At 45.7% G+C, this 15,159-nt stretch overlaps 1 protein-coding gene across 1 annotated transcript in view; it reads left to right on the forward strand.

The window, feature by feature from the left end:
- Positions 1-14,759, forward strand: part of DPYSL5 (dihydropyrimidinase like 5) — a 113,844-nt gene extending 99,085 nt beyond the window's left edge. The window contains exons 12-13 of the mRNA XM_069728540.1: positions 4,822-4,990; positions 9,419-14,759. Of these exons, the coding sequence (XP_069584641.1) occupies positions 4,822-4,990; positions 9,419-9,504 (255 nt within the window). The 3' untranslated portion in view covers positions 9,505-14,759. The remainder of the gene's footprint in view (positions 1-4,821; positions 4,991-9,418) is intronic.
- Positions 14,760-15,159: the final 400 nt, after the last annotated feature.

Here is a 15,159-nt window from a genome sequence, read left to right on the forward strand (position 1 = left end):
CTCTCTACTTGCCAATTGGATTGAGGGTTGTGTGCAGAGGAGAAATCCAGTTCTACTTGCGCCGATTTACAAACCGCTCTCCAGAACTTGGAGGTGAACTGGACACCCCTATCGGACACAACGTGGAGAGGAAACCCATGAAGATGGAAGATGTGCTGAATGAAATGGTCAGCGAGCTTAGGAGCAGACAGAACACCGGGTAGCGGAACGAAATGAGCCATCTTCAAAAAACGATCCACCACTACCCAGATGACGGAACACCCCGAAGAAATTGGAAGATCAGTAATGAAGTCCATCGCGATGTGCTGCGAGGGAACTGAAGGAACAGAAAGAGGTAATAGCTGCCCGGGGCGCAGATGCTTAGCTGTCTTGTTGCGGGCACACGAAGGACAGGCAGCGACATATTCCTGAACATCTTTGCCCATGGTACTCCACCAGTAGTAACGGGAGATGAGTTGCAGAGTCTTTTTCTGACTGGCATGGCCGGCCAACTTGGAAGAATGACCCCACCGGAGGACATGGCTCAGATTTGAAATAGATACTAGAGTCTTTCCTAGGGGAAGTCGAGCAAGATTAACTGCGGCTACAGACACAAACTTGGATGGTTTAATGATGTGGTGCGGTTCTTTGTCCAAATCAGGAGGCAGGAACGCTCAAGAGAGTGCATCGGCTTTAACGTTCCTATTAGCTGGACGGAAATAAATAACAAAATTAAATTGGGCAAAAACAAGGCCCAACGGGCCTGATGAGGATTCAGCCTTTGAGCGGATTGAAGATAAGCGAGGTTCTTATGATCAGTGAAGATGACAACCTGATGGTCCGCTCCCTCAAGGAGATGTCGCCACTCTTACAGGGCTAACTTGATTGCCAACAATTCTCGATCTCCCACGGAATAGTTCCTTTCAGAGGTAGAAAAGACCTTCGAGAAGAAACCACAGATGACCATCCGACCAGTAGACGACTTCTGGGTGAGAACCGCTCCAGCACCTATGGAAGCTTCTTCCGCTTCGTCTACCTCTAGCAAGAATTGTTTATCTGAATCCAGTTGATGAACGGGTACAGAGGAGAAGGCCTGTTTTAGAGAAACAAAAGCCTCCTCTGAATCAGGAGTCCAATCCTTGGCGTTTGCGCCTTTCCTGGTCAAGGCCGAGATGGGTGCCAATCGGGTGGAAAAGTGTGGGATAAATAAATGGTAATAGTTAGTGAACCCCAGAAACCGTTGTATGGCTTTCAGACTGGATGGGCGAGGTCACTTAAGGATGGCGGATACCTTCTCCGGATCCATCCTTAACCCTGTGGACGAGACTATATAACCAAGGAAAGGCAGAGAAGATAGTTCAGAGGCATTTTTCAAATTTAGCATAAAGTCTGTTCTCCCTAAAGGTACCGTCACATTTAGCGACGCTCCAGCGATATAGACAACGATCCGACCTAAACTAGATCGCTGGAGCGTCGCTGTTAGGTCGCTGTAGAGACGTCAAACACAGCAACTCCAGAACGATGCAGGAGCGATCCAGTGACGTACTTATAGTTCTCGCTGGTTGTTCGCTCCGTGAAAAAACATTGCAGGCATCGTTGCTTTTGCTGTCAAACATGACGAATCACGCCGACCTGACGACCAAATAAAGTTCTGGATTTTCAGCTCCGACCAGCGATTTCACAGCAGGATCCAGATCGCTGCTGGGTGTCAAACACAACGAGATCGCTATCCAGGACGCTTCAGCGTCACGGATTGTTGTCGTTCTCATTGTAAAGTTGCTCAGTGTGAAGGTACCTTTAGTCTCTGTAAGACCAGACGTACTTGTCTCCGGTGGGAGGCTTAATCTGCAGTGAAGATCAGGATGTCGTCCAGGTAAACAACACACGAATAGAGAAGATCTCTGAAAATATAATTTACGAATTCCTGAAAAATTGCAGGTGCATTGCTTAGGCCGAACTGCATTACCAGGTATTCATAGTGTCCGTCCCAGGTGTTAAAAGCGGTTTTCCACTCGTCTCCTTTACGAATACGTATCAGGTTGTGGGCCCCTCTGAGGTCCAGTTAGGTGAAGATTTTAGACCCCATAAGACTATCAAACAACTCTGAAATAAGAGTCAACAGATGCCTGTTCTTTACCGTAATCTGGTTCAGACCTCTGTAATCAATACAGGGCCGTAGAGATCCATCCTTTTTCTTCACAAAGAAGAATCCTCCTGCTGGCGAGGATGGCCTCCGGATAAATCCTCATGCCAGGTTCTCCTGAATGTAATCAGACATGGACGGGGTCTCTGCTTGAGAAAGAGGATAGATTCGCCCCCGAGGAGGAGACGTTCCAGGGAGCAGATCAATCGGGCAATCATATGACCTGAGCGGAGGTAATTTCTCTGCCACCTTTTTCTCAAAGACATCAGCGAAGGCCCAGTAATAGGAGGGTAGGCCCGGCAGGGCAGTGGGCTGGACTGGAGGGAGAACAGGTCGAACAGGGATGATACACCGATTCAAGCAGGAGTCTCCCCAGCGCAGAACCTCTCCCGTCTTCCAATTTAAGACTGGGTCATGCATCCAGAGCCAGGGTAGACCTAAAAGCAAGGGGTGAGACGAACCTGGCAACACATAAAAGCAGATTCTTTCTGAATGCGTTAAGCCTACCCTGAGTTCCACAGGCAGAGTCTGGAACCGAATGGACTCGGACAGGGGTTTGCCATTCACAGATGTCACCTGCAACCGTTCTGGAAGGCGCTGGACTGGTATCTGATAATGATCCACAATCGCCTGCTGAATGAGATTCCCAGCGGCTCCTGAATCCAGGTGACAGAGTTCTGAAAATTTTACCTTGACAAGGACCACGGAGACTGTTATTTGCAGTGGTGGAGAGAGATGATCCTTACCTAGGGCTGCCTCTCCTACAGACCCTAGGCACTGGAGTTTCCTGACTTCTTTGGACAGGTGTGGATAAAATACTCGGAACTGCCAAAGTAGAAACAACTCCCCTCCTGGCAACACGCCTCCTGGCTTACCCAATCAACTTACCCAATCTACTTCCATAGCCATAGGTGACGGAAACTAAGTCGGAGAAGTCGCTCATTTTGGAGTACTAGCAACCGGGTGGTAGGAACCTTTTTCACATTTGATCTCCTTGGATCGTTCTTGACACCGTAGATCAATCTGGACTGCCAGGGAAATCAGGTCATCCAGAGTTGTTGGCATGTCTCGTCCCACCAGTTCATCCTTAATTCTTCCTGAAGGGCCTTGCCAGAAGGTAGCTACCAAGGCTTCATTGTTCCAGGATAATTCAGACGAAAGGGTACGGATCTGCCTCCTGGCGTAGTCGAAGAAGAGCCGAAGCTGTCGATCTAGCATGACCAGGTTCGTCAAAGGTCCTGCGGAATGCCTCTAGAAAAGACTGAAGATTAGTAAACAGAGGATCTATCCTCTCCCACAGTGAGGGCCTCTCTGTCAAGGTGAGACATAATGAAGCCCACCTTGACCCGATCAGAAACAAACATATGCCCTAGGAGTTCAAAGTGCAGCGTGCACTGGTTAATGAACACCCAACACTGAACGGGGTCACCACGGAAGCGGATGGGAGCCGCCAGGTGATTGACGGGACGAGACGGAATTGGCGTAGACAGAGCAGACGTCGTCCAGGATAGCCAGGTAACAGGTAGCTGATGATCTGTGGAGACAGTATAAGTGGAGCACTGGCAGAGAACTTCAGAAACAGAAGCACATGCTAGAGGAACCGGAAGTAAGCAACAGTGGATACTTGTGTCTCTGGCACCCTCCCGATGGTGGAGGGACTAGAAATAGTGATCATTAACACGCTATTGGTCAGAGGTTCTTTTTGTAAAATGTGTGCTGTTTCTTTAAGAGACCAGGAGCGAGTGCGCGTGCGACCTAAGCACTCTGCCCAGGAACCTGCTGGCTGTGTGCCAGGAAGCAGAGGAGGAAGGAGTGGCAGAGGCTGTATGAGGACAGCGTGGAGCCAGCACAGAGCGGGAGTCCCGACGAGGACCCCGCGAAGGTGCAGGGACTGGACCGGGTGTGGAATTATATCCAATTTGGCTTTAGGACAGTTCTTTTTGTGTTTTTTCATTTAAGACAAATTAAATGAAGATAATACCAAAGAATGTGTGATTGCAATCATTTTCAGGAAGAAACTGAGCATTATCTGACAGAATTGCAGGGGTGTCAACACTTTTGGCCACAACTGTAGTATAATGCACTCCCCATAGGCCTCCATATAGTATAATGGACTCCACATAGGCCTCCATGTAGTATAATGCACTCCCCATAGGCCTCCATGTAGTATAATACACTCCCCATAGGCCTCCATATAGATTATAATAGACTCCCCATAGGCCTCCATGTAGTATAATGCACCCCCCATAGGCAGACTCTATACTGTATAATGCACCCCATAAAAATAAATACAATACGTCAGACGCTGAGAGGGGGAATGATGGGAGAGAGAGTGCAACGCTCCCACTCTCATCAATGCAGTCAACTGTATCGGCATCTAGCTGATACAGTTGAACTTGCGAAGACGGGCGGGGGGCCTGGTGCGGGCGACAGGCCCCCCTCCTGGTCTAGGGCTCCATAGCGGCCGGGGGGGCAGAGCAGGAAGATCGATTCTCTCTAGTCTGCCGCAGAGTGTAACTGTATGGACACGCAGTGCCTCCGATACGGTTACAGTAGTGTATCTGTGGGTGGGCGCCCATGGATTAGGTGAATGCCTACTAATCTGACAATTTTCCATGATTCTTCTTCGTTCTCACTGTGTGATACTAATAAGGAGGAAGAAGCACAATGTCTGACCAGATCTCTTCCGTGTGTTTTAGATATTGAGCCTAAAGTGCGTAGACCGCACTCCGTACCAGGGAGATGTGGCGGTGGTGGTAAATGCTGGAAAGAAAGAAACAGGCAGTCCGATGGCCGATACCCCGACACGACCAAGCACCCGTCACGGCGGCATGCGGGACCTCCATGAGTCCGGCTTCAGCTTATCTGGTGAGACTTTCCCCATCACACCAAGGGGCAATTATCAATTTGTAGCACTGTTATATATAATTACAGTGAGAAGTGAAACCCAACAACGTAGATAATTGTTCCTCTTACTTTTAAGGCCCTTACAGAATATGATGCTCCCGAAAATGCACAACCACTCACACACAGTATGATTCCCTCATAGGTGACCCAATGCCTCCAGCCAAAAATGATGCTCCCGTAGTTTCACTGCATGCCCCCACAAACAATACGATGGCCCCACAGCCTCCCAACACATATTATAATGCCCCCACACACAGTGTAATGGCCTTGACAGCCCTCCACGCACAGTATGATGGCCCCACAGACCTCTTTACACAGAATATGATGGCACCTACACAAAGTATAATGGCCTCCACAGAACCCAGCAGAGTATGATGCACCCACAACCGCCACTACACACAGTATGATGGCCTTGATAGCTCTTCCACACTATGATTGCTCCTAAATACTGTATGATGGCCTCTAGAACGCCTCTACTACACACAGCGTGCTGACCACCATGGCTGTCCCTACACAATGATGGCCCTCGCATACACTATTATGGCCACCTACATACAGTATGATGGCACACCAACACAATATGATGCCCCCATAGTCCTTTCTACACACAGTACTATGGTTCCCATACACAGTATGATGCCCCCCACTTACACTAGGATGGCACCCACAGCTCTCCATACGCACAGTATGATTGCTCACACAACCCTCCCCACATACAGTATGAAGGCTCCACCGCTCTCCCTACGCACAGTATGATAACACCCACAGCCCTCCGTACGCACAGTATGATAGCTCCTACAGCCCTCCCTACACACAGTATGATAGCTCCCACAGCCCTCCCTACACATAGTATGATAGCTCCCACAGCTCTCCCTATGCACAATATGATGGCTCTCCCCACATACAGTATGATAGCTCCCACAGCCCTCCTTAGGCACAGTATGATAGCTCCCACAGCTCTCCTTTTGCACAGTATGATTGCTCCAACCGCTGTCCCTAAACACCGTATGAAGGCCCCGACAGCCGTTCCTGCAGACAGAATGATGACAGAGTCGTCAATTCCCTGAAGGAATTTGGGATTCCCTAGGGTTTAAGGGGGCAAAGCAAAGGGAGTACCTGTGATCTGATTAGATAATTATTACAGACTCTGAGCGATGGATCCATGGCTCCAGTTGCTGCTCTTATATTAAGGTGTCAGTTATAAAGCATGCTCCATTCACAGGCACCCAAAATAGGGTGTACTTGTACTTCCTGTGTTGGAAAGAGGGTTAAATTGAATTTTTAAACCATAGATATCCATAAATTATGTGTAATAATGAGAAATGACACAAGAAGAAACACATGAACACATTGAACACATGGAGAAAGAGAGGCACAAAAAGCCCTGGAAAGTCTGGAAATTAGAAAGCAATCTTGCCACTTATTGGGGATAAATAATATCAGCTGGTTCAGCTGATGACCTATAAAAAGATTTCTCATTACCATGGTTCCACACAAGAAACATCTCATGATGAGTAAAACCAGTGAGCTGTCTCAAGACATTCACAACCTTATTGTTGCAAAACATACTGATGGCATTGGTTACAGAAGAATTTCTAAACTACTGAATCTTCCAGTTGAGACCATAATCCGGTAGTGGAAAGGACATAATTTCACCACAAGTCGTCTATGACCAGGTGCTCCCAATAAGATTTCAGACAGAGGAGTGCAAATAATTTTCAGAAGAGTTGTCCACGAGCCAAGGAGCACCTATAGAGAGCTACAGAAAGTCCTAGAATCAGCAGGTACAATTGTTTAAAAGAAAACTTAAAGTAATGCACTCAACCTCCAAGGGCTGTATGTACGCTCGCCACACAATCTACAAGGGTTGTATGAACGCTCACCACACAACGTCCATGGCTTGAATGTACGCTCACCACACAACCTCCATGGCCTGTATGTATGCTCAACACGCTGAACAAAAAGCATGTTCAAGCGCATTTACATTTTGCTCAACAACATTTGGACAAGCCTGTGAAATACTGGGAGAATATAGTCTGGTCAGCTGAGACCAAAATTGAACTCTTTGGATGACATAATACACACCATGTTTAGAGGCCAAAAGTCACTGCATATAACCCCCAAAACGCCAAACAGTGACGTTTGGAGGTTGGAACATCATGGTGTGGGGTTGTTTTTCAGCATACAGCACTGGCAAACTTTTTTGTTGAAGGAAGGATGAACAGACAAATGTACCGAGACATTCTTGATAAAACTCCGCTGTCATCTACCAGGATGCTGAAGATGAAACAAGGATGAATATTTCAGCAATTCAGTGATCCAAAACACACAGCCAGGGAAACTCTCAACTGGTATCAGAGAGAGAAAATAAAGCTGCTAGACTGGCTGAGCCGATTGCCGGACCTGAATCCTATAGAAAATGTATGGAAGGAACTAAAACTCAGAGTTTATAGAAAAACCCCAAGGGACCTTCAGGATGTGAAGAGTGTTTGTGTGGAGGAATGGGCCAAAATCCCACCTGAGCAATGTCTGCCACTAGTTTCTCCGTACAGGAAGCATCTTGGAGCTGTTACCAACAAAAAAAGACTTTTGTACAAAGTTTTGGTTACATTTCAGTAAGCATGTGCAATACTTTATCCATGTGTCATTTCTCATTATTAACTTAATTTATGGACGTATTTGGTTTGATTTATTTGCCTATGTGGATTGGATGGGTTGTTATGGACATCTGGGGAGAATTTTATATCAATAGCACCTTTAGAAATATATTTACTTAGAAAATTCCTGTTCAATAGTTATTTCACCTACTGTACACCCTGTATTATACCCCAGAGCTGCACTCACTATTCTGCTGCTGCAGTCACTTTGTACCTACATTACATTACCGATCCTGAGTTACACCCTGTATTATACCCCAGAGCTGCACTCACTATTCTGCTGGTGCAGTCACTGTGTACATACATTACATTACTGATCCTGAGTTACACCCTGTATTATACCCCAGAGCTGCACTCACTATTCTGCTGGTGCAGTCACTGTGTACATACATTACTGATCCTGAGTTACATCCTGTATTATACCCCAGAGCTGCACTCACTATTCTGCTGGTGCAGTCACTGTGTACATACATTACATTACTGATCCTGAGTTACATCCTGTATTATACTCCAGAGCTGCACTCACTATTCTGCTGGTGCAGTCACTGTGTACATACATTACTGATCCTGAGTTACATCCTGTATTATACGCCAGAGCTGCACTCACTATTCTGCTGGTGCAGTCACTGTGTACATACATTACATTACTGATCCTGAGTTACCTACTGTATTATACCCCAGAGCTGCACTCACTATTCTGCTGGTGCAGTCACTGTGTACATACATTACATTACTGATCCTGAGTTACATCCTGTATTATACCTCAGGGCTGCACTCACTATTCTGCTTGTGCAGTCACTGTGTACATACATTACATTACTGATCCTGAGTTACCTCCTGTATTATACTCCAGAGCTGCACTCACTATTCTGCTGGTGCAGTCACTGTGTACATACATTACATTACTGATCCTGAGTTACACCCTGTGTTATACTCCAGAGCTGCACTCACTATTCTGCTGGTGCAGTCACTGTGTACATACATTACATTACTGATCCGGAGTTACATCCTGTATTATACTCCAGGGCTGCACTCACTATTCTGCTGGTGCAGTCACTGTGTACATACATTACATTACTGATCCTGAGTTACATCCTGTATTATACTTCAGAGCTGCACTCACTATTCTGCTGGTGCAGTCACTCTGTACATACATTACATTACTGATCCTGAGTTACATCCTGTATTATACCCCAGAGCTGCACTCACTATTCTGCTGGTGCAGTCACTGTGTACATACATTACATTACTGATCCTGAGTTACCTCCTGTATTATACCCCAGAGCTGCACTCACTATTCTGCTGGTGCAGTCACTGTGTATATACATTACATTACTGATCCTGAGTTACCTCCTGTATTATACTCCAGAGCTGCACTCACTATTCTGCTGGTGCAGTCACTGTGTACATACATTACATTACTGATCCTGAGTTACATCCTGTATTATACTCCAGAGCTGCACTCACTATTCTGCTGGTGCATTCACTGTGTACATACATTACATTACTGATCCTGAGTTACATCCTGTAATATACCCCAGAGCTGCACTCACTATTCTGCTGGTGAACTCGCTGTGTACATCTTCCCACCACAGTTCTTCCCGTGTGATCAGATGAAGCCTTCTTCTACTCGGGGCGGTCTTTGTAGACTTGTGTGTTTGGTTGGGATGTCGGTGTATCACTGATCACCTTCTATGAGGTCTCTCTATAACAGTGTCACTATCTTTTACAGGTGCTCAGATTGATGACCATGTCCCGAAGCGAGCCTCAGCTAGAATCCTCGCCCCTCCTGGAGGGAGATCCAGTGGGATCTGGTAATAGGCACTGAATTGCACCCACTCGTCCATGATACCCCACTCCTGCAGAAGATTGGCCCTTCTGCCCTTTGTCCGTCACACCCATCACATAAAACCTCACCTGTAATTTTTCGAGAGAGGGGATAAACTGTGACTCTCCATTGTCTACCTGCCAGCGGCACAAGACTGTGGTGTCTGCAACCGGGACAATTGCCACCTGCTCCTCACATTTGTCTTCTGCCCGGAGCATTGGCCACTGACATCTTAACCCTTTATTTCATGTAGTGACAGCAATGTCTGTGCTCTGCGTGTGGGAGTGTCCTACGAGTGTTTGGATGGATGGAACTGTAGTCTTTCTCTTGGATTCGGACATGCAGTGGTTTTTCTACAGAGGATCTTCCAGGTCCTCACACATCCGACATATAATCTTCTGACTCCCTTTTTAATAAGGGGGTCCTAAAGATCTGACAAATAATCGTGCATGGAAATGACCTCACATACGACAGTTACCGGTACTTTACATTGTTTCTCTGTCCAGTCTATGAGTAAAGCCGAACTCACGCCCTCGCTCCCAGCAAGCATCTCAAGCCTCATAATTTAGCGAGACTTTGGCACAGCTGTGGTTGGAAAGGAAGTTGTGGTTCTGATTGATTGTGACCAGGGGCTTTTATTTGTAACCCGTCTTACAATTGGGCCAAAATTAGGCTTTTGGATGATTTATGAGCAGTGTAAGCGCTCACTGAGTATGTTGGGGGACACAGGAACCTTTTCTCACAAAACAGTCTATTTGGTTTATTTGCACTACATAAACCGCATAACGTAAAGTTCATTTCATTACATCCACGAACATATCATGACCACCAGTCTGTTCACGTAGCAGATAAACCTCTCTGCCGTTTCTTACAACCGCCTTGTCTGAGGTTACCTTCCAGGAGCTCTGCTCCACACGCTGACTCCTTGTCAGTCCTGGCTTCCAGGGAAACTGCCTTACTAGGATCACTGTCCCTTATGATGACTTGCTCCGCAACATCCCACCCAACAGTTCCAGACCCTTAGAAGGAGGGAAGCTTCTCCAACACAGCCGTCACAGGCTCTGCCGGCACATGGTCTCACCACTTGCTATTCAGGAAGTCTGACCTCTTGCAGGACCTTCCAACACAGACCATCCCGGTACATGGCCTCACCGTGTGCTCTTCAGGAATCTGGTCCACTCGCAGGACCTTCCAACATACTCAGTGAGCGCTCTCTTACAGCAAAAAAACCTAATATCAGACCCATCCCTCAAAGTGCGTTGGCAAATAAACATTTATATTGCACTTTTCTCTCGATAGGCTGTAGGTGCAGTATGTCCCACAGACTCGGACTCAGCCCCTATAGTGACCCCACAAGGTCCGCCACAGAGAGGCATCCATTCTACTGACAAATGTTACTTTTTTAGTGGCTGTTTTTGGAATGGCTTCGTCAGATGCAATCACTCAATCAGTAGCAAAGGGCTTCATCTCAAGCACACGTCCACCTGATCTCCCAGATATTCCAGCAGTAATAACGTCCACTGGACCATTTCACAGTAGGGTTTTTTTACGCTCCTTAGTTCCTTTTTTTTAGCAGTTAATCAAATGCTCATGACCCGCGGTGACATAGATTCAGCCTGCAGGTTTATAAGGTCCACCGTGGCTCATTTGGGCACAGGCCATCTGACGCTTAGTGGGGTGACAATAAAACAATGTTGGTTTATCTTGAGCTGACCAGTTTTACGAGACAGACACAGATCATTTTCTCCACATCTGCTCTACCTAAAGAATTCAGTTTTTGTTTAGTTAGACATGAGAACAGTGTTGAGGATGTTACAGCTGATTGCTGGAATACAATGGGAATAGGCTAGCCTCACTGTTCTGCTACCTACTAAAGGATGACTGTTTTTGCAGTAACGACTACTTCAGCCTAGTTTCTCCCCATCTCTGGACCACTTTTTCCTTGTGAAGATAGGCCTTGCTCAGAGTTCAGGTAGCTCTGCTCATTTTTCTTCCTGTGTGAACGTGCCTCGCCATCTCACGAGCTGCCACAGTTCCATTAGTCTTGCTGTGGTCCTATGGATGAACCTGTCTTCCAGGCAGAGCTGAGTTATTTAGGCTCGGATTTTTGTGGCCTACTTTTGAAATATGCACTAATTACTCTCCTACTTACTCTGAACTTTACGCTTTTAAATCAAGGATGCAGAAGATGACCTCTCCTGAGGAGAATATTCCTTCAGTCGTTACTAGTGTTTCTACGGACACTTCAGCAGCTATTTAAGCTTTGCTGAGTTCATAGCCTATGAAGACAAGCACTTATGAAAAGCAAATCCTCGGATATGCTCAACCTGCTTTTCTGATGATCCTGTGTCCTTACGGATGTCCTCACTGTGGATGCAGATGTCTACTAAGAGACGAAGGGTAGTTTTCTTTTAGTCTCTCACCAAATCTGTTTCTAAAGCGACCTTCCAGCTTTTGCATCTACTTTGGATTTCAAGTTCATTTTTGCATAGGTCAAACCTCGCCGACATAGGATCCAGATCAGGACTCCATCAGAATCCTAGAAGGGTAGAGTTAGAAGGGATCTCCAGGGTCATCTGGTCCCACCCCCTGCTCAATGCAGGAGTCATTAAATCATCGCTGACAGATGTTTGTCCAGCGCCTGAAGACTTCCATTGAAGGAGAACTCGCCACCCCTCGTGACAGCCTGTGGTAGAAATGACACAGGAAGTCAATAGGAGAACAGCTATAGGCAAATCGGCAATGAAGTAACTGGACAAGGTCTTCAAATCGATGAACATTTCACTGGCAACGAAGACACTGCACGACTTGTACAAAGTCTGGTCTTTTCTGTAGTAACATATCGATGCGAAACCTGGACGATAAAGAAACAAGACAGAAGAAGGATCAACACCTTTGAAATGTGGTGCTGGAGAATGATGTTATCAATACCATGAATGGCAAGAAGAACAAATAAATCAATCCTGGAACAAATCAACCAACACACGTCATCGAAAGCAAGAATCGTCATGATACGACTTGCCTACTTTGGACTTATGAAACAAAGAGAGCACTCACTGGAGAAGGACATCATGGTCGGGAGAATAGAAGGAACAAAGCGAAGAGAAGACCAGCAACCCGTTGGCTTGATACAATCAAGATAACAGTGGAGTAGACCCTGGTGGACCTATCTAGTCATTTGCAAGATCAATCTTCCTACAGAGCATTCATCCATCAAGTCGCCATGTCTTGAGATCGAGCTGAAGCTCACTAATAATAATACACCTCAGGAGAATTTTACTTTAACTGCCTGCAGATTGGTGAACTATGGATCCACTAGAAAGCATAGACTTTTTTGCCCGTGCTTTGTATTGAATCCTTACACCTTTTTGTATGTGCACACAAGCTGGAGCTGTGTGCTCCTGTCGAGCTGCGAACTGTTTGGGAATCTATTGAGCAATATGGTCTGGTTTAGGGGTCTCTAGACCCACACTGATCTGCAGGATATTACATTTCCTGCTAAATATGAAAAAGTATACTCACAGTTTAGTTACTCTTACAGGAATCTGGTCACCATGAAAATGCAGTCAGATCTGTAGGCATCATATTATAGATATAGGGGAGCCGAGTATATAAATGCTGTGAAAGCTGCTGGATTTTGCAAGATTTATAACAGCAGCTGGTCAGGATCTGAACGGGTGATGAGCATCTAACTGCTGTATAGGAATCAGTGGGTTGGAGAGAGCTGACTGTGATGTTAAAACTTAACTCTTCCTAGAATGTACCTACCTGTACTCTTTGCCTGGGTGTGGAGGCTTGGCTCCATGGAACCAAGCTGCACACTATGTAAGATAAAAGCTCTTATTTCAGGAGAATGATATAAAAAAACAAATCAATTTGGTTATTGACATGTTATCAAATTAATTAAATCAATTGAAGAACTTAAGAATACCCCTCTAAGTAGAAACTGTTTAGGTCAGTACCTAGATGAGATGGATGTATCCTACTCGAGAGGAGCCAGTACATTTTTTTTTTTTTTGTCACACCACCTAGGAACACCTATAATTTTCCGGTGTCCCCTCATCAAGGAATGCAAGAGATATTTTACAGTGAATAGAAATACTTTTTTTCATGAATCTTGTAGTTGATTATTTAATTGTCAGTGGCTAAAAAGACTGGTTATATCAATTATATCTGAAAAGGATTCTCCACAGATCAAGAGTTTGACAGAGGAAGGATTCTCAAACAAAAAGTGGCACATCTCGTAATGTTCAGGCAGCATGCAGAAACCATATGCAGTGACATGGCGGAGTGTCATAATCTGACTAATATGTCCAGGTCAACTTGAATAATGGGATTGGGGCAGCGATAGAGCTATTGGGGCTTTAGGCTTCATCATTACATAGGGAAAGGGTTTAGAATGTGGTAAGGAAATGTGTGAGCATTAATAATATGCATGCACGGCTATAATCCCGGTCATAGAGTAAGGTGTCTCTGAAGTGGGTGGAGCATGATGGGATTGGTAACTGCATGTGGGGGTGATAATTTAGTGTAAATTCACTAGTAAGGATTCTGGAGTAATCTGTAGAGCTAGATCAGCGCTAGGAATGATTCTCTATAAAATGTATCTAGAGCAGTGATTACAATGCGTGATCGATCACATGATGAGTGTGAGGATCAGTAACGTCTGAGCTCACACAATATACGGCATTGAGCAGACCTGGTCCATTATATTTCAGCGTACCGGCCCGGGCAGAGCCCTACAGACAAGGGGAAGTGGGCCTGTCTTTGCTGTGATCTTTCACTGTGATGAATGTGCTGTGATTTGCCCCAAACTTTAGTGCGTGTGTGCGTGTGCATTGGAGCTGTGCTGTGTTGTACGTGTTGTGTTAGGATTTTATTTATTTTTGTTCTGTATATTTATTCTACATTATGAGCTTTTATTTATTGACTGATGTCATGATAACAGAGGGGCACAGACCATGTCACATATGTTTTGGATTCCCAGCCTTTCCCCCATCCACATTCACGCTTCTCCCTGCCAATATTATGGTGCTAGAAAAAAAAAATTGCACTAAGTTCACTTAACAGCCCCCAACCCCCGCCTCTTGCATCTGTCTAACTTTGGTCTGTACTTTCCCATCCTGTGTCAGTTCATGAGCGCCACAGTGCCAATGCATTAATGTGCCGCCCTGAGGCTTGCAAAGATCAGGGTGAAAAATAGTGGATTTTGGTCTAAGTTTTCATTAAAATGTTACAACTTCAAGCAACTCTGTGTATCTTCATTGTGTCTTTCATTTCTTCGATCTGATGTTCCTCACTATACTTAGACCTGAAGCCAGAGAATCCTAAATGTCAGAGTTGGAAGGGACCTCCTGGGTCCCTTCCAACTCAATGTAGGACTCACTAAACCATCCCGGATAGATGTCTGTCCAGCCTCTGTTTGAAGACTTCCATTGAAGGAGAACTCGCCACCTCCCGTGGCCACCTGTTCCACTCATTGATCACCCTCACTGTCAAAAAGTTTTTTCTAATATCTAATCTGTCTCCTCCCATTCAGTTTCATCCCATTGCTTCTAGTCTTTCCTTGTGCAAATGAGAATAATGATGATCCTCTACAATGTGACAGCCCTTCAGATATTTGTAGACAGCTATTAAGTCTCCTC

This window comes from Ranitomeya imitator, chromosome 5 (assembly GCF_032444005.1).
Source record: "Ranitomeya imitator isolate aRanImi1 chromosome 5, aRanImi1.pri, whole genome shotgun sequence".
Lineage (NCBI taxonomy): Eukaryota > Metazoa > Chordata > Amphibia > Anura > Dendrobatidae > Ranitomeya > Ranitomeya imitator.